The 23466-nt window shown below is 34.6% G+C and overlaps 1 protein-coding gene across 1 annotated transcript in view; it reads left to right on the forward strand.

The window, feature by feature from the left end:
• KYNU (kynureninase) overlaps positions 1-23466 on the forward strand; it is a 90202-nt gene that overhangs the window by 62642 nt on the left and 4094 nt on the right. Inside the window, exons 11-12 of the mRNA XM_065880600.1 lie at positions 17779-17831; positions 19682-19767. Coding sequence (XP_065736672.1) covers positions 17779-17831; positions 19682-19767 — 139 coding nt within the window. The remainder of the gene's footprint in view (positions 1-17778; positions 17832-19681; positions 19768-23466) is intronic.

Genomic DNA, 23466 nt, shown 5'->3' on the forward strand with positions numbered 1-23466 from the left:
CAGAGTCAGAACCATTAACAGATGAAGTAGACGAAATTAGACATGGTACTTCAAAAGCAAATGACTAGAATATCAGGGATTAAAAGGAAATGATGAATGCTTCAAAAATTTTGTGGAAATGATCACCTTTATGCTCATGTTAAAAAAGTTAAATATAATACAAAAAAGATTGTAGTTAGCTATCACATTTGTTAAAATACACACAAAAACCCCACAATTTATTATTCTTTTTAATAATTAGCATATTATAATTTTAATGTGTTTTGTCAAATTATATTTATTTTACAATTTAAAATTTTATTTTCAAGAGCATCTCAATCAAATCTTTTATTCTTTTTTCCTCCATTATTTACTTCAAAAAGTATGGTTTACTGTTTTAAAATAGATGTATTTTAAATGGCCTTTTCCCAGTATTCCATTTGTAATCAAATAATGAGGACTTCCAATATATTCATACATCTTTCCAGTCTTAGGAATTAAACATGATGAACCTTCCATTTTATCCTACTCCAAAACGAGTATCCTTTCTAAGGTGCTCACTGCTTTACCAAGTAAAGAGAATGTTCCTGAGTCAATTGAGGAGGCACGGGCAAATATAAACAACATAGATTTTTGTACAAGAAACTTTAATAGATAGAAATAAATATAGGATATTTCATATGATTTTTAAATCATACAATCTATTTGGAGAGATGCCATTTCAATAGCTGAATAAACAATTTAAATAACAGGTAACACAGGGATAGAATACGTGCCACAGGCAGTTTCTTAATAATTGCTGGGTGAATTTTCAGATATTGCCATAGGAACAGTGAAGGAATAGATAACTTTAACTCAGAGCTGCTTTGGAAAAGCTTGAAGAAGTTGGTGGTGAAACTTACAGATACAATTCCTCTGCAAAATGGAATGCTATGTTAACTAAGTGAGTAAATTTTCTCTCTGTTACTTTGAAAGCTGAAATTGTTGCCTATGAGGGAGATTTCACTTGATTAGTTTCATAAATTTAAGGAAGTATAAAGAAGAAAGAGTTACTTAAATGACATTTCTTTAAGGGATATGTCAGGTGATCTTTATCTTTTTATACTCTTTACTAGAATTTTTATGGAATCTGAGTTATTGACTTAACATTTAAAAGTCTGCCGATTATCATAAAATTGCTCTTTATCTCTATTCTACAATATTTTAGAAATTATAAACAGTGGTAAAATCAAGTATGCTTCATACACTTAGTTCCAGAGCCATGCTCACGAGTGGGTTATACCTATTGCAAATCCTAGTCCCCAAAGCCTCATTGTAAGGGATCTAAAAGAAGACAATTTGATTGAAGAAAACTCATTTATGGATTCATGGCATATAACCTATACCCGTCTTCATTCAGAAACCATTTTAGATCAATAACTCTAAAAGGATCCCTCATCTTCTTGGCCTGACACTTTTTTACTGTGCATAATCATCTAGACAATTTTCCCGTGTGAATTTAAGCTGGGATCATAAAAATAACGTTTATGCACTGAGGCATGATCACAGTTAAAAATAATTTCAGTAAATAATCTGATTTTCTCAATTTAAGAGATAAAGGAATCCTGGCTCTTAAAAGAAAACCAAAATAGTAATCATCAGTATAAAAAGATACATTAAAGCCATTGTTGCTCGCAAATCACTATTCTCAGATAATGATGACATAAAGATTAATTTGAGAAAACTGAAGTCCTTTGAAACCTCAAAATTTATTTTCTCTTTGAAAATTGCAGACTTGTGTCCCTGGAGATATATGAGGTCAGTGAACCTTTTAAACACAAAAAGTAAAACTTGTCAAAGAACTTCTGCTCTTGTTTTAATTACTTCAAGTTTTGTCCCTAAAGTAACCTTCAGAATCTGCAAGGGTTTTTAATATAAACTATGAAGAGCTACTGCTAAACTTTTATTTGTTCTTGTTGAGAAAACACATATATCCATCTGACTTTTTATGACTGTCAAAACAGCCACGGTGCAATGATACTGTTGTGCGGGGCAGCTTGGGAAACTGCTCATCACACACAGACCCACTGGGTCCTGGTGCTTCCAAGACTGAGCTGTGCCAACTTCACAGGCCACAGGAATACTTGGAATGCATTACTCAGAAGAGAGGTCTGAATTCCTATGATCCATTTTCTCTTTGGTCACTTGTTTTTAACTCTACCCCAGGGGAGAGGGTTTGATTGAGTGGGAGTTATCATTTTCTCTAGAATGGAGGTTTGTCCCCATCATGATAACGTCCTGTAGAGATAGCTTGCCTTCATTCTCTTATAAATCCTTGCTCCAATCAGATGTAGTCAGAGTCTCAGAAGATTTGGCACAGGCATGGAAACCTAGGCAGAAAATGCCCATTTGATTCTTTCTTTTTTTTAAGGGGGCCTGTGATCCTTGTGAGAACTCATCTTAGTATGTCCAATGTGATTGTTTGAAAAATTGACTAAATTAATTCTAAATGTTTAAGTACAAGGACATTGTCCTTTTGATTTTCCTTTACTTTCATAATCCACAATGCCCAAGAAAATATTTTTAAAATTTTGTTGGATATATGGCTCTTTCTTTACTCTCAGCATAACAGACAAACCATCTTCTAGCATATGGAAGCATTTCTACTTTGCAAGGTATTCTGAAGTGGGTATGATTTGCAAAATACTGTCAAATTAAATATGCATTTCCATATGCTTCTACAAAGACCAAATATATCCATGAAAACCAGCTATATACAACTTCAAAAGTCCTTCATGAGTATTTTAATCAACATTGCAAATAGTTCTTTCTAAAGTCCTAAATTCAGACATCTTCTTGATGTGTTTTGTGCTTTTAGCACCAATGTTACCACAGATTATAAACCTATATTTTATAGTAATAATACATTTCAATGAATCATATGCAGAAATTTTTTCTTAATGAAGCTTTCACACCAAGAAAATATTGATTTAGCTCTTGTAAGGACAGCATATTATTCTGAATCTTCAGGAAACAATTTTCATTAACCAAAACTTACAATAACAGGAAGTACTTTCTTATAACTATGCTTATCATACTGTTAGCTCACTGAACATATTTTAACAAGCCTCCTTTTGAGTAAGATTTGAAGATGTAATTGAATATGTAACAGAACCAAGTAAAGCACTCTATCTTAATGATATTTACATTATGATTGGGCAAATGAGTGGAGGAAAAGGAATTGAACCCCCATACATCCACAACTCCTTTCCAAAGCAGTGTTAAATCAGCTGACTTAGAACAGAGCAGAGCAATTGTGAATAGATGAATTTTTTTAGAAAATAGGAACTGATAAAGATCTTCTTTACTAAGAGTGAGTTGGTAATATTTTACCTGTCTAATGTCATGAGCCTTATAATGGTCATGCTTAGGGACTAGTTGCTGACATCAAGGGATGAATGTACAATTCACAGGCTGAAACATCCTGTTTTGTCAAGATTTTTGTTGTCACTAGCACCTTTGAATCTGCTTCTATCACTTGGCCGTAAGTTTACTTTTCCTTCAAATATGCTGTTCACCAACTGCCTGGATTTAGGTTTTCCTTGCTCCTTCTCTCATTTTTAGTTGAGCTTTTGTTTTTGTTTTTTTGCCTTTTGTTATAGTTTATATCTGTTTTCTCTGATCCTTATTCCTATGCTGTAGCTCCACCTTTTCCTATATGTGCCTGAACTACTGTTATTTTTGAATTTCAATATCAACTTGAACTTTAACAATTGTGTTCCTGTTTCCCAAGCCTACTCTGCATGGTAGTTTAGCAATATTAATGCCTCATTGTGAGAAATGGCCTAAAAACTTTCTGGGATACTTATGTACCCATGCAACCATGCCCATATCCTACCCAACTGATATTACTTCCCTGAAGGCAGTGTTTTAGTATGCTCAAACTCACGCTTGTTTGCATTTGGTCATCCTATTGGATGGCTTGCTTAGAAAAGACTGTCAGTGGAGGCTTGAAAAAACACCTTGGCTGATTATAGATGAATAGAGCTTGGACTAACCAAAAAGAAAGAGGAAAAAAGTATACAATTGTTCATGAAAAGAAGTTAATATTGTCACTGAACACTGTGGAAGAATTTTGACTTATAATCTTTTAAGGCACAGCTGCATAATGTCCTTGTACCACATTTACATTCATTAAAGAAATATTTATAGAGCATCTACTATATTCCAGGCATTTTTTTAAGTGTCTGGGATATATGGACAAATAAAGCAAAGATTCCTCCCCTTATAGAGCTTACATTCCAGTAAAGAAAGATAGATTATACACATAATAAAGAGCAAATTGTATGATATGTTTGAAGTTGATAAGTCCTATAGACAATTGGAAAAACAGGACATTAAAAGGAGGTATAAGAATACTCTGTGGGGCTTCCCTGGTGGCGCAGTGGTTAAGAATCTGCCTGCCAATGCAGGGGACACGGGTTTTCGCCCTGGTCCGGGAAGATCCCACATGCCGCACAGCAACTAAGTCCATGAGCCACAACTACTGAGCCTGCACTCTAGAGCCCGCAAGCCACAACTACTGAGCCCACGTGCCACAACTACTGAAGCCCGCATGCCTAGAGCCCGTGTTCCACAACAGGAGAGGCCACCACGATGAGAAGCCCGTGTACCGTAACAAAGAGTAACCCCCACTCAATGCAACTAGAGAAAGCCCACGCACGGAAATGAAGACCCAACGCAGACAAAAGAAAAAAAGAAAAAGAATACTCTGTGGAATCCTTGGCATTGCATAGTATTAAAAAGGCATTCAGGAAAGCTCACCATTGGGAAAATATGATGTGGATGAAGAGGTGAATGAGGTGGAGACTGGACCAAATAATTATTTGGTGAAGAGGGCTCCAGGCGGTGGGAGTATTTTATCAAAAGCTCAAAGACAAGAGTGTTGAGAAAGCCAGCATGGCTGGAATAGAATGAATAAGCTGGAGATGAGTGAGACAAAGTGGTCCAGAAAATGCAGGCCCTTGTAAGGCAATGTAAAGACTTGGGATACATTGCCCATTTTGCTGAAAAGTGACATGACAGCAAATTTAAAATGATCATTCTGGTGGCTTTCTTGGGAATAGGTTGTAGGAGGGTAAGGGTAGACTTTGGGAGACCTGCTGGGGAACCATTAAGGAATGCAGACAAGAGGTGACAACAATTCAAAGCAGGGCAGCAGCAAAGGAGGTGATGAGAAGCTGTAGGCTTCTAGATCTATTACAAAAGATAGGTGGCAGCACTCTGAAGGAGGTCAGAAACAGAAATGTGGATGTCAGTTAAGGGATGTTTGCAATCACACAGAAGTGAGCCACTCATTATCTAAAATATAGTAATGGCAAGAGGGATAAAGAAAGCAGGACAGAGTTAAAAGTTATTAGGAAATTAGAGGACATAGAGAAAAGTTTGGCTAAAGGGACAAGAATGAGGGGAGAATCAGACTGATGTCTGTCCAAATGATACTAAAATACTCAAATGTCATACAGTTATTTCAACTATCAACTAAAAAATACTTCTTGAGCATCTACTACAGACAAAGCAGTATGCAAACCCTGGGGATACAGACAAGAATAAGCCTGTTTTCTTGGGATTTATCATTCTGTGTGACAGGGGAAAGGAAGAGACACGTTGGAGAAAGCCTCCTAACTCTTAGTCAGACTGAAAGGGAACAGGCAGTGGTGGGGTGTTCCAGGCAGGATCATCGAGGTCCTTGTGTTTCAAGTTAAGGAGTTTTGATTTTTATCTTAAAAACAAAGGGGTGCCATTGACTGCTCATATGGAACAAGACTGCAAATTCAAGTCTCATCACCTCTCCAGGTATTGGTTTGATTATGGGAAAAATAAATAATTAGGCCAGGGCATCTTTAAGATTCCCTTCCAGTTTTCAAACTCTCTGATTCTTCAGTAATAAACATGAAGCTTTGGAATAAGGTAAACTGCTGATAGGGATAACTCAGAAATTAAAACCAATTTAATGGAAATCTGTGCATCATCGGTTATATTAATGAGTTTGATGACCCTCTTCCCTTCTGTTTTTTTGTAATAGGTGGATACAGTAATGCCCAGTAAGTTCAGACAAATTTATAACAAACTTTACTGTAACTTTCTCATCTTTTTCATTTTCTCAAGTATGAAAGAGTACCATGTTCACATTTCCTAAGTTCAGCTACCAAATTTTTTATTATGAAAATTAAGACTATATAAAAGCTATTTGAATGAATAAATTTCTCATTACATCCTCAATAAAACAACCTTTGTGGAACTTTTGATTCTGTGAAACCTGATTATTTGATGAGGATTTTAAGTAATATACTTTCACTTGAGGTTCGGTTATGGAGGATATTAGGATATGAGATAACAGACAAACTTATTCACAATTGCTATTACAGATTTTGTTTAAAAATAAACAATTATGCTGTACCCCAAATGTTCCATTTTTTTGTAATGCTATAACAGTTTTGTTGATTCAACACATTTTCTGAAACCATGAAAGCAGTAGACAATTGTATTTAGTTCTAAGTTGTGCCCGAGAGAGAGAGAGAGAGAGAGAGAGAGAGAGAGAGAGAAATAAGAGAAGAGAGGTGGGGAGGGGAGGGAAGAAGAAAGGAAAGAGGAAGAGGGAAAAGAAGAGGAAAAGGAAAAGAAAAAAAAAAAGAAACTTACTCCCCGTCAGGTTTATATTCTTAAGCACAGACTTAAATTATTAAATGTGTGGTGATAAATTGCCAAATTAAAGGACATCATGAAAGCAGTTTTTAATGCAAATGTACTTCCTTAGAAAAGATTGTGATCTATTTCTTTATATGTGGGATTTTGCTCCAATGAATAATTGCACTTTTAACATAAGCTAAGAAAACCGGGATAAGCTGTTTTGTTTAGTTTTGGTGAGGTATGGGGTGAGGAGAGGTAAGGGGTTTGCAGAATAAGTTAAATTAATTCAGTGCATGAAATATTTAGGGATTCATACTGGAGATTCTGCCATTAAAGGCTTGCTAAGGAGATCAAGGAGCATTTTGATATTTCATTTCATAACTCTTAGCATCCAAAATCATATTGATTGGATCCCTAGTGGCTTCCTCTTACTGAATCTGAATATCATGGCTCAAAGATGCCTTTATTGTAAGTGATGCTTTCCATTTGATAATACTTATTTGAAACTCCTTTTAGGAAATTTATGATGTTCAAAGAAAAAAAGCATATTAAAATCTTTACTTTTTATTATTTATTGGATCTCTCCCAATACCTTCTCTCAAAATTCTGTTAACATCCTCATTTTAAGTAAATTTACTCACTGCTTGATTTTTAATTTTTGATGGCAAAAGATTCAAATTTCTATCCTAGTATGATGAGATTGCGTCTTAATTGTTATTGTTCATATTCAATTTGTAGATATGATTTATGAGCTTGTGATAATAGCTACTTATAAGCTAATTTAATGGTTTTTAATTTTACTGCATTAGCTTTAGAATATTTGTCTTTAGAATTCATGCCATGATTTCATTTATATTACATTTCTTTTGTATTTTGATTTTCCCTTTCCTGCATTCCAAGTGGTGGAGTCTTAAAATGAATTTAATTTTCCCCTAGGTTCTTAGAAATGTATTTTGAGTTTTAATAAATATTCTTTGAAATAATCATTTCTTTATTTGACTTTAAACAGCCCCCATTCCATCTGTCAAGACTTCAAGGTGTAATATATGATCGATACACATACTCAGATTCATTAAATTAGATACCTAGGTCCATGCATTTTGAAGAAAAGAAACTGACTACAGTGATTATGAAAGGACAGAGTCAAAAAACCTTTTGTTTTGAGGAAGGAAAAACATTGTGTATAAAAAAATGTGGCTGTCATCTAGCCTGGCATTTTGCCAGGTCAGAACCTTAAGCACAGTATTTAAGTAATCTAAGGAATATTGGGGTTTTTTTAGACTCTTTGATGAATTAAAAAAAAAAAAAAAAAAGACTGCCCAGGCGATTTTGCATGTGTTTGTGAATATACTTGGTCATGATGGTCTAGACCTGTATTTGGGCTTCAAGGACTAATAACTGTATTATCTTCAACTAATTTTTTTTTTAATTAATTTTTTTGGCCACCAACGTGAGGCATGTGGGATCTTAGTTCCCTGACCAGGGATGGAACACACGCCCCTGACAGTCGAAGCAGAGTCTTAACCGCTGGACTGCCAGAGAATTCCCCTATCTTTGACTATTTATCCAGCATCTTGGAACCTCAATTTTCTCATCTGTTTAATGAGGATGATAATAGTATCTACATCACAGGATTCTTTTGAAGATTGATTGTTTAGAACAATGTCTGATTCATAATGAAATCTCAATTAACATTTGTTTTTGTTGCTCTCAAAACTAATAAAACAACTACAAGAACCTAAATCAGGACGAATCCACAAAATCAAATCAAATTCTTTTGAGTATTTTTACAAGATCTTTGCTTGATGTTTGAGGAGTCAGTCACCTGGTTTCATGTTGTTCACTTTCCAGCATTGGAAAATAATACGGGGAAAAGACTTCATCTTTCGAACATACTATTTTAATAAACAGAATTCTTTTTCCTTTTCTTATTTAAATTAACAATGATTTTCAAAATTTTAATCTAGTTATGGTAAAAGTTATATTAGTATGGGCTCTTATATTAACATATATCATTGATGTTATTTATCATGAAAATATTCAGGATAACCTGAAAAATGTCAGAAGTTAAAGAAGAGATTCTAAGATCCTTTTACTTTACAAGGAATTATGGGTAAAAATAAATTTTAATAAGATAAAAATGTCATTCTCTTGTTGTAACACCCCATTTAAATTATTAATTTTTATCAAGTGAAGGTATAGAGCAATTAATTTTAGATAGCTGTAATTATTTCCAGAAGAAATAATATTTAGAATTTCATTAAGATTATAGATACCACAAATGATTAAAAGAATATGGTAATTATTAATCTTTTATATCAGAATAAAGACATAGAGGAAGAAAAGCATCACATGAAAATCAGTGACAGTTTGGGACAATTAACCACTACTGGCTTCAGGACTTTGAAGCACATACAACATGGAATAGTTCCTCCATCCTCTTTTTTCATAACTGTAAGAGTGTTTGTACTATGATTTGTTGAGTTGTTTTGATGAAAATTTTCAAGTAATTGCTTTGGTAACAGAGTTCAGTGATGTCACTGTCACATCTAGATATTAGACTTTACTGCCATATATATTATCCTCCTGCTCTGGAGCACTCTCACCCAATTTACTACTAATCGTTAGGGAATTATGGTATAAATAGCCTCTATGAAGAGCCGTGTTTTCTTTCTTCTGTTTCTCCTACTCTACTTTCCTTCTCTTAATGAGTTCAATATTCACGTTGATGAAACTGAAACTTCTTACCTTTTGAGTCTCTAATTTCATTTCTTTCAGGGTTTCAATCCACTCAATGTCTCACTCCTAACAGAATCTGTCAGCAACTCTGTCTTCCTTAGCTCTTGTTTAACATCAGACATCTAGGTTTGAGTCCATTTTCCCTCTCTCAATTCTTTCTACTTTGCTATGTCACCTGAATCCATTCTTCTTGAGGAAGAGACACAGGTCCCACCCACAATTCTTAATTGTGAGCCACATAAAGGCATGAACACCAGGAGTCAGAGATGGGGGGCTACCCACCCACCCTTTGTTGAATTATTATTTGTTTAATTAGTTTCTACCCTGAGTCACACCCACACCCAACAGACTTTAAGCTCTTTGTGGGCAGGAACCATTTCTAGTACAGCTCACTGTACTATTTCTATCTCTTGCTTCTATCAAGGTGTCTCAACTATTTTTGAAGAATTATGGAGTGAAATATAGGAAAACTCTAATAAGCTTGATAAAAGAAAGGTAATTTAATTAGTCACATAAATGATAGAAATAGAGTCCCTTATAACAAGCATCAACTTTATTCTAACTTCACACTAATTTCCATTAAACTATTTTATTTTACCTGAGTCTACTTTTAGCATCTGCTCTTCTACTCAGCTTCCAGGGACTGACCATCTCAGCTTCTATTTGCTTATTGGTTTGTTAAGATACTTGCTTTGAACCCCCTCCTTCAACTTCCTTCTGATGACACTGTATCAACCACAGCTTCTCACTGTGGGTCAGTGTTTCTGCTCACTTACTGGGCAGGATGTGGGCTTAACTAGCTACATTCCTTTAGATGATCACTCAAACTCTGTAAGTCTTACTTTTCTCAAATATAAAATGATGGAAACAATACCAACCTCAGAATGTTGTTGCAAAGATTAATAAGTAAGATGATGTGAAACGATCTTGCCCATTTTCCAGCAAACATATCTTTGTTTCTGTCCTTTATTTCCCTTAGCAGTTCACTATGCAAAAGCTTTGCCCAACCATGCCTTTTTTTTTTTTTTTTTTTTTTTGTGGTACGCGGGCCTCTCACTGTTGCGGCCTCTCCCGTTGCGGAGCACAGGCTCCGGACGCGCAGGCCCAGCGGCCATGGGTCACGCGCCCAGCCGCTCCGCGGCATGTGGGATCCTCCTGGACCGGGGCACGAACCCGCGTCCCCTGCATCGGCAGGCGGACTCTCAACCACTGCGCCACCAGGGAAGCCCCAACCATGCCTTTTGAATACGATTTCCTGTTAGCATAAGAACAAGCAATTTGATTTGATAGATCACTCCGAAATGTTCTATAGGATTATATAATTTCCATCCAGAAGTGACATAGATGTGGTGGCTAGGGGTGATGGATGGCAAACAATTAGAATCTCCAATGCGGCTGGCCCAGAGGTTAGTCTCCCAGTATCTTTTGTACTAAGCCATTGGATAGAAAAATATAATCTCTTTAGTGAATAAATTCAAAAGAAGCATATTATCATCAAATAATGAGGCAACTCAGAAAAAATTACAATATCATATTTGTACTTTTTCAGATAAAAAGTTAAAGTACTTTTATGGACTCAGTAAATAAAGCATAAAAAATGATGCCTTGACCTCAGTTATAGACTCAGGTCCAAGTATTTTTTCCTCTAAAGAAGAAAACTTTTTCCCTCCGTGTATTTACTTGTTCCTTTTATATTTGTGCTATGAACGTGCCATCAGTACTTTTAAGCATGAACTATAATTTCTTTCTATGATACCACATTCATATCTAGGTCTTTGATGGTATCTTTGGATACCATGTATCTAGGCCTTTGATGTTTCTGTCAGATATGCCCAGCAATCATAACTCATACTCCTGAATTTTTAATAGCACTCCACAAACAGAAATGATAAATACCTAGTCTTTTTAATGAATACACAAAAATGAAGGAAAAGTTGCTAAATAAGAAAAAAAGTATTGAAGTACTCTCCCAATTTTTATTTTAAACCTGTTGAAAAAAAATGGAAAAAAAAGTCCCAGTTTTCCATTACCCTGTCTCATAGCCACTGTATTTGCCTCAGATTTTTAAAAAAGAAAATGCCAAGAGGAAAATTTTGAATCCGTTTCCAAAGAAAGCATTACGTGCAAAAGGGCTCATACATTATTTTTTTGATTTGTAACTATAGAAGAAATCATCTCTTTAACAAACTGTAGTATTTTTCTTCTCTTTCAAAAGATAGAAATAACATAAAAAAATAGTCAATGCCTCTGTATTAAATGATAGTGAATGAATCTAACTCATTCAGGCTAGAACTCCTTTCTTTATGCAAACATAATCTTAGCCTCAATAGAAAAGGTGATACTGAGTTCCCCTCAGTACCTAGCACAGTTCTATGCCTGCTGAAAGAATGGGTTTTCAATAAATATACACCATGATAAATATAAGTACCTCAAATAAACAATTACATTGTACACTGATTTGTTTTCCCACTCAATTTAACTCATCCATATAGCTCAGTTATGTGTTCAGATTAACTAAAGAAAGGTTCTGATTCTGGATATTTAATACAAAAACATATGAGAACTTTGATAAACATACTTTTCATTTTATAATTGATTTCAGTTGTCATCAGAAATTTAATAATTTTTTAGTAAGTTACATATGTAAATGTCACCGGACCATAAACTTAGGTGGACAAATAATTTTATTTTCTTTATTTTCATCTATCAACTCATTTGATTCAGGAAATTCAGTCTTATAACTTTGAGGTATACTTAGTGACTTTTCTCAGTAAATTCAGAATTTAAGCTCTGTCAGTTCAGAGTTCTTTTCTTGTCTTTCTCTCCTTAGGATGGCATCTAAGGTTGCACGATGGGTGACGTACAGAGTGCCCAGACATAGATAAAGGAGAGGCATCTTGTCTACAGCCATCTCCTGGAATCCATTAAAATGTACCTGGCACTCCCTTGGTCATCTGCTCCCATTACTGCTATATCCTCCAAGATGTCTGTGGAGCTACCATGACCCTGTGCCCTTTATCTCAAGCTCCAATGGAGATGCTGACTTTCCCAGTCACTTCGATTTCCTTCTCTGGGGAAACAGGAATTTCAGGATACTCTCTTGGGTCTCTTGGGTTAGTATGATCCTAGATTATAAATGGAGGTGCTATCACAGGCCCTTCTGCTAACCTTTTTTGTATGAAGATTATGGCACCAACCTGGCATGGAGGGATTCTTACAAACCCTTTGGATTGCCACGTAGGACTGAGGGAACATGGCTCAGGAATTTCGTATCATTAGATCCTCCCAAACATATCTGGAATTCCCACTGACCTCTCAAGCATCCCAACTCCCATCCCCCAGAACTTAACTGGGGGTAGGGAGTACAGCCCAGCTCTGTGTTAGGAATATGAATCCAGTCTTTCTATTTTCCTTTCTGAAGCTTCCCATTCCTCAGCACTCACAAGGTCATTTGATTCATGGGTTAGATTTATTATTCTTTTCTTTTTGCTGCTTACAGCATAAACTTTATGCTAGGCTATTATATGAGACACTTGATAATTAGAATTCCAAAATGTCTATCTACTGCAAGTCAAAAGCCTTGGCGTTTAAATACTACTGACTCTGCTATAAGTTTCAATAGCTTGTTTTGAACTCAAAGCTAAAAGGAGTATACATCTTTTGGTGCTCTCCACTTAACAAATGACCCTGAAGCAATAAAATTTATTGATTCATTGTGGAGAAGAAAGTTTTAGAAAATTATTTGCAAATGATGAGAAAATTTTTAATTAATACTTTCAAAGTTTTTTTTTAACCACCCCAAACATTTTTTTCCAAATAATATTATGTCAGTAGTTGTCCCTGAAGCCATAGATTTTTCAAGTCAAGAGAAACTGGCAATTAATATGTGACTAAAAATATCATACATAGCAGGAGCAGAACCCAAACTGGATCATCAGTTTTCTAATAAGTTTTAGAGCTTTATTCTGGAAAAATCATTTGAAAACAATTCTGAAGTTGAATATTAAGTCTACACCTAGAAATTTAGTAAACTCAATAAAAAAATCAGAATTCATTTAAATTCAAACAGTATAACACACACAAAAATATAAAAGTTGAAAAGGGAGGTGGTGTGAAATTTGCCCTCATAATCTTCATATGTGCTGGGCCTTTGAATATGCTATTTGACTATCTGGAACACTTTTTCCTTCCTCTTTTGCTGAAATATACTCATTCTTCTGCTCAGCTTCCTCGTCAAAGCCTCCCCTGACCATCACCACACTAGTCAGTTGCCCGAACTCATGCTTCTCCTAATAATCTTTTACCATTCGTCACACATCCACATTACAAACACTCTTCTACAAACACTAGGAGACAAGTCCCTGATCTCATGAGCTTACATTCTAGTTGGGGGAGAAAAATGAAGATAAGTAAGATAATTATCAAGTTCATAAAAGATACTACATGTTCTATTGTATATCTTTATTTTTTGGTTTCTTATCTCTTGAAATCATTCCCTTTCAGGACCCAGAACTCATTCTCATTCACTTTTTTTTTTTTTTCTTTTTTTTTTTTTTTTCTAAGTGCCCCCACAGTTTGAGTATTCTCATTCACTTTTTTTTTTTTTTTTTTTTTTTTTTTTTGTTTGTTTGTTTTTGTGATACGCGGGCCTCTCACTGTTGTGGCCTCTCCCGTTGCAGAGCACAGGCTCCGGACGCACAGGCTCGTCGGCCACGGCTCACGGGCCCAGCCGCTCCGCGGCATGTGGGATCTTCCCAGACCGGGGCACGAACCCGTGTCCCCTGCATCGGCAGGCGGACTCTCAACCACTGCGCCACCAGGGAAGCCCTCTCATTCACTTTTGAAATAATGACTATGTGATATTTTATAATATAAATTTAGCATAATTTATAAAACTAGTCTTTTATTGAAGGAAGTTTAGGTTATTTTCAATCTTGGACTATTACTAAAAGGGAGGCAATGGCTATATTTATACATAATTCACTTCATACTTGTACAAGTTCTACTGAAGAAAAAAAACTCCCAGAATTGAATTTGCCAGGTCAAAGAATACATGTATTTGTAAATTTTATAGCTGTTACTCATTTGTTTTCTAGAGGGGTGCATCAATAATACATACTCCCACAATAATACATGAGCGTTACTTATAAAACATGTTAATACTAAAAGAGTCCTTAATAAAACTTTGGAATTTTTTCTAATCTAAGAGGACAGCAAATGTATCTCAATGTAGCTTTCATTTGTATTTTTCTTATCATTAGTTAAGTGGAGAGTTTTTTTTTTTTTTTTGCTGTACGCGGGCCTCTCACTGTTGTGGCCTCTCCTGTTGCAGAGCACAGGCTCCGGACGCACAAGCTCAGTGACCATGGCTCACGGGCCCAGCCGCTCCGCGGCATGTGGGATCTTCCCAGAACGGGGCACGAACCCGCGTCCCCTGCATCGGCAGGCGGACTCTCAACCACTGAGCCACCAGGGAAGCCCTATCTCTAGATATTTTTATACTACAAAGATTAACCTCTTGTGATATAAGTTGCAAATATCACTTGATAGAACTTTCTCTTATGACTCATTGGTCTATGGAGATGATTCTATAACTTTCTCTTCAGCTTTATTAATATGATGAATGGTATATTAATTGATTTGTTAACAGTTCCACATTGTTTTCATTTTGAATTTTTATAATATAGTAATATTTTGTCATAGCTGTTATGTCATAGCTGTTATGTCATAGCTGTTATGTTGTAGCTGTTATGTCAATGTCATAGCTGTTATTTTTTAGGGATTTTTAAATATTATTTGTTTTTCCATATGGCATTAGAATCAGCTTGCAAGTACCAAATGAAAATAAAATCTGTATATTTTACTGGGGTTATATAAATTTATACATCAATTTGAGGAGAATTGACTTTCTTTTTTAATAAATTTATTTATTTATTTGTTTGTTTACTTTTGGCTGCGTTGGGTCTTCTTTGCTGTGCACAAGGCTTTCTCTAGTTGGGGGGCGATGGGGGGCTACTCTTCGTTGCGGTGCGTGGGCTTCTCATTGCAGTGGCTTATCTTGTTGTGGAGCACGGGTTCTAGGCGCACAGGCTTCAGTAGTTGTGGCTCACAGGCTCAACAGTTGTAGCACATGGGCTTAGTTGCTCCGCAGCACGTGGGATCTTCCTGGACCAGAGCTCAAACCCATGTCTCCTGCATTGGCAGGCAGATTTTTAACCAATGCACCACAAGGGAAGTCCTGTTGTTTTTCCTGATGCTGAAATTATTCAAGTCTTTTTGCTCTTGTTGTTCAGATTCAGAAGTATTTAAACTTTTTTATGTAGGTCTGGAATATTTCTTATTATTATATCAGCTTGTTGAAATTGTAAACTTCAGATATTTAGTTCTCATATTAATTTTGTACCAGATTACCATACTAAATTATCTTTTTGTTCATACCAGCTACAAAATTGTATAATTTGAAAGTAGTGACAATTTACTACCTCTTTTTTCAATTATTATAACTGTAAAATCTTAGTACTAATGAAAGTACATTTGGTGTTTCTCCATTTCATCTAAGTTTGACTTGGATGTGAATAAAGAAAAAATTAAAAATTTTAACATTTTGGCCATAATTACATATAAATGCATGCAATATATTTTATCCTAAAATTGGAAACAGTTTAAATATTGTTATCTCCATTTTATTCTTTTTGAATATACATTCTTTCAAATATGATTTTTATAATGGCTACATAATAGTCCATCATATAAAAGTTGTATAATTTATTTTATTGTTTCTCTGTTACAAGATATTGGGGTTGCTGTGACACTGTAAATAGTATTGTGTTCATTGTCCTAGCACACACATCTTAGTGTACTACAAATAGTGTAATCCGAATAGTCCTTTGGATAAACTGGAACAAGTAAAAGTACTGGGACAGAAAACTATACAATATTTAATTTATATTTTCAAACTGTACACCATAAAGGCTTTATTACTTATATATTCATTACTAGACAAAGAGCTTATTTCCTTTTTACTAAATCCTTGATGCAAATAGACATATAAATTTTAAATGACTTTGCCAATTTGATATGTGAAGCATGGTCTGATCTTCTTGTTTTTTCATATTTTTAATTATTACTGAGATTGAGGCTTTTTCTCCCCCCCAGAATTCATGGGGCATATGCATTTCTCCTTTTATAAATGCCTTGTCCATTCTTCGTGGCTGTGTGGTTTTGGGGGCACTGCCCTTTCTCTGATGAAAAAACTCTTGGTGAAAACTCTTTTAAATGTGGCAAACAGCTTCCTTCTCCTCATCATTGGTTTTTCTTTTGGTTTTTCTTTGTAATACAGAATTTGCAATGTGTCTGAATATATAGATATGTTCCTTTATATTTTCTTTGGTTTTCATAGTTAGAAAATTTTCTTTTAAGAATCATATAAATATAGGAACATATTTTCTTCATCTCTGCATTTTTTGGAATGTTACAATTATCACTAATTAAATTGTTGTATGATCTGAGGACTGTTTTTTATATTTTCTGCCATGTTCCATTTGTCTCCCTGATGCTTCTTTTAATAGTATTGTGCTCATTCATTTAACGAATTTTGTAATATGCTATATAATAAAGAGCATATTCACCTTTATACTCTTCTATTTCAAAAGTTATTATTTTCACTCATATATTCTATATAAACTTAACAACATTTTGCCAAATCCAAAAACAACATACTTGGAATTTTTAATTTTGGCAGTATTAAAACTAGCAATTTATTTAGGAAGAATTGATTATCAGGAATATTGTATTTCTCTTTCTCAAATTTTATATTTTTCTTTAGATATTTTGTATTTTTTTTATCTAATAAGCACACACATATACATATGATTTTTCCTATATATACTGTATTTTATATCTGACTAATAACATTCTTATTAAAATCTGAAAGTAACAATTTCTTTAGAAAATTATTTTAAAATTTTCAAAAATTATATAGGTTATTTTTATGCCATTTCTCCTTAGAGAGCTTACTGCAAGAAAAATACATTATTGTATTAATCACTTTTTTTGGAGCTTTCTTTTCACCTTTGTTTTAAAATCTAAAAAAAACAACATTTTTGTTCATTTTATTTAATTTTAAATAAGAACAAGGTCATTAAGTACAGGTCTCCAGATGATTTAACTTTGCAAAGGTAATACAACTAATAACAAGAATAAATTGATTTTATACTCAATCTCAAGAAGGTTATAAATATTAATTGCCTTATGATATGATATAGTATTTATATGCTTAAGTATCTGATGACTCGTATCACAAATGATTTTAAAATGCAGGCCCTGGAGTCCTATATTAATTGTGACTATTTTTATAGACCAAAATATCAAATGTTATTATTTATGTTTCAGGTTAGTGGGATGGTTTGGCCATGAATTAAGCACCAGATTTAAGATGGATAACAGTAAGTGTATTCAATTTTACTTCACAAGTCACTTTGTCTTAACTTTATTTCAATTTTCGTCTTTGTATGATATGTAATATACATGCCTCATGGAGAGTGCACTTTGAAAATGCCACTGAGAATTCTTAAAATAAGAAATGACATTTCTTCAGTGTAAGACTAAGTGTTCATAGATTTTAGCATGATTTTGAGCCTATCCTTTTGTAGGGAAATAAGAAGTGAAATCTAAAGTACTCAGATCTCATCAATATGGAGTACCTAAAACATCAGGCAGGGAAAACAGGAAGGAATTGTTGGCTTGGAGTCAGACCCAGAGAGACTTAGGTATCAAACCCACTTTGCTGCTTAATAGTTTTGTGATGTTGCACATATTTATCATTTTGGATTTTTTGGGTTTTTTCCTCACATATCTAATGTGAATAATAATAACTATTTCAGGGTTTCGTTTGAGGGCAGGACACATTCTAAGCTATAAACCAAGTAGCATACTATTTAATAAATGTTCATTTTTATCCCTCTATTTTCCCAAATTTTCCTTCTTTTGTGGCTTTCACCACATACCAAATAGTAACCCCAATGGGTAGAAATGAAAGTACACCATGCGCAGGGAGTTATCAAATTGCACTATTTCTTTTTCCTGAGTGACTTTATTCTTCCATCACATGGGATACAGAGAACTTCCTAAATGTGAGAATTAAACTTAAATTTGATCCTCCAGACTGCTTCCAACCCTGAGATAGGATTTTAAATATATTCACATTTGCACCAACCAAGATGCAAAGAATAAAGATGGGCTCTTCAGTCATATCAGGAAAGCTGTGTTTTATCTTGGCTGCTGAAATAATGAACTCTGTTATTATGCCAGTTATTTAAATTGTTTGTAGTGGGTTTTCTTATCTGTAAATGAGGGAGCTGGATTAGATCAGGGGTGGACAAAAGTTTTCTGTGAAGGGTCAGATTGGAGATATGCTAAGTTTTTGGGGCTATGCTGTTTCTGTGGTAAATACACAACTCTGCCATTGTGGTGCTAAAGCAGCCACAGAAATACATAAATGAATGAATGTGGCTACGTTCCAATAAAACTTTATTTACAAAAACAAGTGGTGGGCCAGATTTGACCCACAGGATATAGTTTGACTAGCCTTAATTAGATGCATCTCTAAAGACCCAGAAAATTCTCACTCTTAGTATTAGTTTTTAACTTTATCTCTAACTAGCAGTTTTAACTCTTGGATTTAACTTGCAAATATTCAATCTAATTAATTATAATTAGGATAATGTCTGATATTAATTTACCTTTTTAATATATCATACTTAGACAGATCATTTTTTTTAAAGCCTTTGTTTTTCTTCTTTCCCGAGAAGCTACTTGACCCAGTAATCCTAATGTTAAAAGTCACCTTCCTAGGTCATTTCATTTATATTTCTGCCTTTGGGTGACATTACAATTACAAGCCATTCGAATATTGATATCTTCCCCTTGTTGACCTGGTTTCATAATAGAAAGGCAAAGCATGGAGCAGAACAAGGAATGTTGGCTTGGGGATGAGAGGGCAGAGGATGGGGTGCCGAAAATCTTCTAGATGACATTATGTTTGTCTTGTGTCTAAGGGCTCTAATTTTTGGTAGGCTGCTATGAAGGTGGGGGCAGAGGAGATGGAAGTTGTAGGTGAAGGAGAAATATGCCGGTATTTTAGGTCCATGGCGTTTCTCTTAAATATCTCAGAAATCTCAGGAAGAAAAGTTTTTAAGTCTTATATTTTTCCCCTCTACTTTACTGTCATAAAAAATCCATAAAGGATACCTTTTTAGGCACATTCTATAAAAGTGACACAATATTAATTTTTCAGAACTGCAGCTAATCCCTGGGGTCAATGGATTCCGAATTTCAAATCCTCCCATTCTATTGGTCTGTTCCTTACATGCTAGTTTAGAGGTAAGTGATCTATGCTTCAGCCTTCCCACATCTTTACCTTTCTCTTTACCTGAGACATGTTGTTTATCTGCTAATCAGCTAGATTAATATGCAATGTGCATAAACAATGGAGGAAGGGCAGGGTTCTCCATTAGGACAGTGACTGTGTGCTAATGTCACTTTTTATTTATATATTCAGCCCCCAACCCAAGGCTTGGCACACTTAGTAAATGTTCAATGAAACTTATATGGGGTGACATATTTTTAGTTCCACTTAGAATTTGTGTGAACCTGAATAAGTTATTTAACCTTCTACTGGTCTCTCTCTATACAAAACAAACATGCAATATTTAAGTCTTAATTAATTCACTCATTCAAACACTTACTTATTAAGAAATTATTGTGTGCTGGACGATGCTGTGATTACTGGGGACTCTGTTTCTTCTAGTTCCGTGAGTCAATGAACTGACAAACTGCCATGTGACAAAACTATAGGAAGACTTTGGGGGTTGGGGAGAGTATGAATAGTCAGAGTAAACCAAAGATGAGTAAGGTTGTCCCATGAGGTAGGGCAGATTTTCTTTTTCCTCATTGGGGTTTCTATAACATTATATCCATGTTTAATTTCTACTATTATTGGCTCAATATTTTTCTTTAAGTTCATTCATGCTTCTACTTAAAATTAGTCTCACCCTAAATAATAGGGTACTTACCTATATCTATTCATTTTAATGCACATATAATGCATATATATGTCTCCTAACTAATTATTTGGAATATTGGATATTCATTAATTTCAGATTAAGACTAAATTTATCTAAGTATATATTGTTAATAATTATATCTATATAATAATAGTATTCATACATATATTAAGGCAATATATATTTTATATACATACATTTAAGTAAAATATATTTTAAGTAAATATACATATGTTTCCAATAGAGATTTTAAATATATAGATATTCAAATAAAATTTTGATTTTCTGTTTTTTTTTAAATTGAAAGCCTCCTAAAATCATCTAGGTTTAGGAAATTCTACTGTGGCGTATTCTGGCATGAGTGACCGGATAAAGACTTCCAAAATCTCTTCCAAACTTAAAATTCTAGAATTCTGTGAACATTCACAGCAGCTTCTCATTTTGGCCACTGGACAGCAGCGTCAAGTTCCGCTGTTTTTATACAGCTTCACCACTAGATAGTAGTAATCAACTCATTTCATTTCATCCCAATTTAAAGAGCACATACTCGGTATGACCACTAGATGGAGCTTGTGCTGTTTTCACTTTGGGGCAGGTTTTTTTTTTTTTTTTTTTTTTTTAAGTTGAAATAGACCCAGTAACAAGATTTCACAGGCAGTGATACATATTTAAAAAAATCTTTTTAAGGGGGGTGATGAAATCTACTCGGCAAATCAAATAATGATATTTGATTTGCTTTCAAAATATCCAACCTGAGGAACACTTCCGTTAAACATTTTTATTTTATTTTATTCTATTCTATTTTATTTTTTTTTTTGGCTGCATTGGGTGTTTGTTGCTGCGAACCGACTTTTCTCTAGTTGCGGCGAGCCAGGGCTACTCTTTGATGCAGCGCGCGGGCTTCTCATTGCGGTGGCTTCCCTGGTTGCGGAGCACAGGCCCTAGGCATGCAGGCTTCAGTAGTCGCAGCATGCGAGCTCAGTTGTTGCAGTGCATGGGTTCAGTAGTTGTGGCGCAAGGGCTCAGTAGTTGTGGCTTGTGGGCTCTAGAGCGCAGGCTCAGTAGGTGTGGCACACAGGCTTAGCTGCTCTGCAGCATGTGGGATCTTCCCGGACCAGGGATCGAACCCGTTTCCCTTGCATTGGCAGGCGGATTCTTAACCACTGAGCACCAGGGATGTCCCCCGTTAAACATTTTAAAAGAAGATAACGTTTTGCTTATTTTGAAAGTTTGTATCAGGGAGAAGATGAATTATAGTAAGAAAAAACAAGGCACCAAGGAATACCTTAGGAAAAACTAGTTCTTAAAGTTTCCTCTGATTTTATCTTTGCAAATGACTTCCTAGCCATATCTAGAAAATGTCTTTTAGACACTATCACTTTGGTATTCTCTGCAGTGGATTGACTGCTCTTCAGTAGTCACCTCTTCTGCCACAGGAAGTCTTATTCCTATTTTCCCTACCAATAGTTTTCTTCCACACTGTATTATAGTCACCTAGACATGGTTTCTATTCTCAGCTGGAATCTGAAGACTGATTTATCTTCTCCTTTAATATCTAAACTTAAACCTGAGAAAAAGACTCTAAATGCCACAGAAGAGGTATGTACACTGCTCTGGAGCTTCTTATCACTTAAGTGTTTCTCTGCATCCTCTTGGAGATATCTTATTAAATCATTCACTGTCGAGGCTATGTTCTAACCAAAATTATCTTTAAGTAATCAAACCTTGTGTTAAAGAAGGTGTTTTCAAAATTCTTGCTTCCTATTATAAATTACAAAATTCTGAAATTACAAAATGATACGTTTCATTGTTTCCCATTCTCTACTTAACTGTTAAAACACTGTACCTTCTAGATGTTTCTGAGTTTGCCATGTGTCAGTGAATTAACCTATTCAGTACTTACCTAATTTATTTAAAAGTTACGCATATAGGAGACATGTAGCTGAAGTTTGAGTAAATGAAAGAAATAAATACATGAATCAAGCTACCTTTCTTTGTTATCTCTACTTCCCTTTCAAAAAATATTCTTACACAGTCAAATGCCAACCAAAGAAGAGATTCTATACTTAAGAATCAATATACATGGATATGATTTCGAATTTGCAATACAGAGAATTTTTAAAAAAGATTAATTATGGCTTTGTTCACAATTAATGTGTATTTGATTGATTGATGGATACCATGAAAAATAGCACCTTATAATTAGTTTCAAACTGTTTCTTCATAGTGCTGCCTATTTAATCTTTTGTACAATAATTTAAAAAATATTGTGGATCAAGAGAAAGAGCAATAAGGTAGGAAGCAGGAGGCAAATACTCTATCCCTCACTGGGACACTAAGTGTGACCTTCAACAAGTGACAACTACTCTTGAATTCATTTGCCTCAATTTTTTAATGAAGATGTTTGGACCAGATTACTTCGGAGGTCACCTCAACCTTCTAATTAGTAACTTGAAATTAAACAATACTTATATTGTATTTTGAAGGGTCATATTTCTATGTGGTGATAGGTAGACAATTTTAGACTTTTTCAGTACATAAATATATAATTAAATAAATAGCTTAAATATATAAAATTAGAGCATTCAATTAAAATACAGGGCAAGTCAGAAGAAATGTACTCTGTCTTTCCTCAGAGTTATTAGGGAGCCAATTTTAAGAATTTAAGAATTGAAAACATCATGCTATACTTATTTTTCCTATTTAAACATATCTAACTTTTCTAGCTTTGCATTTATTTTAGTTAGCAAGAAAACTCACCCAAATAGTGGAAACTCTGCCAAGAATTCTGTTATAAGCTGAATATTTTCAAACTACACTTTTCATTTTTCCTAATTAAAAAAAAAATATTTCACAGTACTGAAAGCATGAAAATAATGAGAAGCAAAAAAAAAAAAAAAGGGACATTTATTCTACTTCACTGCTAACTCCTATTATCCCCTCTTGATATTTTTATCTGAGGCCTCAGTAGAGACTTTTACACTCTGAGAAGAATTTATGACCGCCTCAGAATGCA

This window comes from Phocoena phocoena, chromosome 7 (genome assembly GCF_963924675.1).
Source record: "Phocoena phocoena chromosome 7, mPhoPho1.1, whole genome shotgun sequence".
Lineage (NCBI taxonomy): Eukaryota > Metazoa > Chordata > Mammalia > Artiodactyla > Phocoenidae > Phocoena > Phocoena phocoena.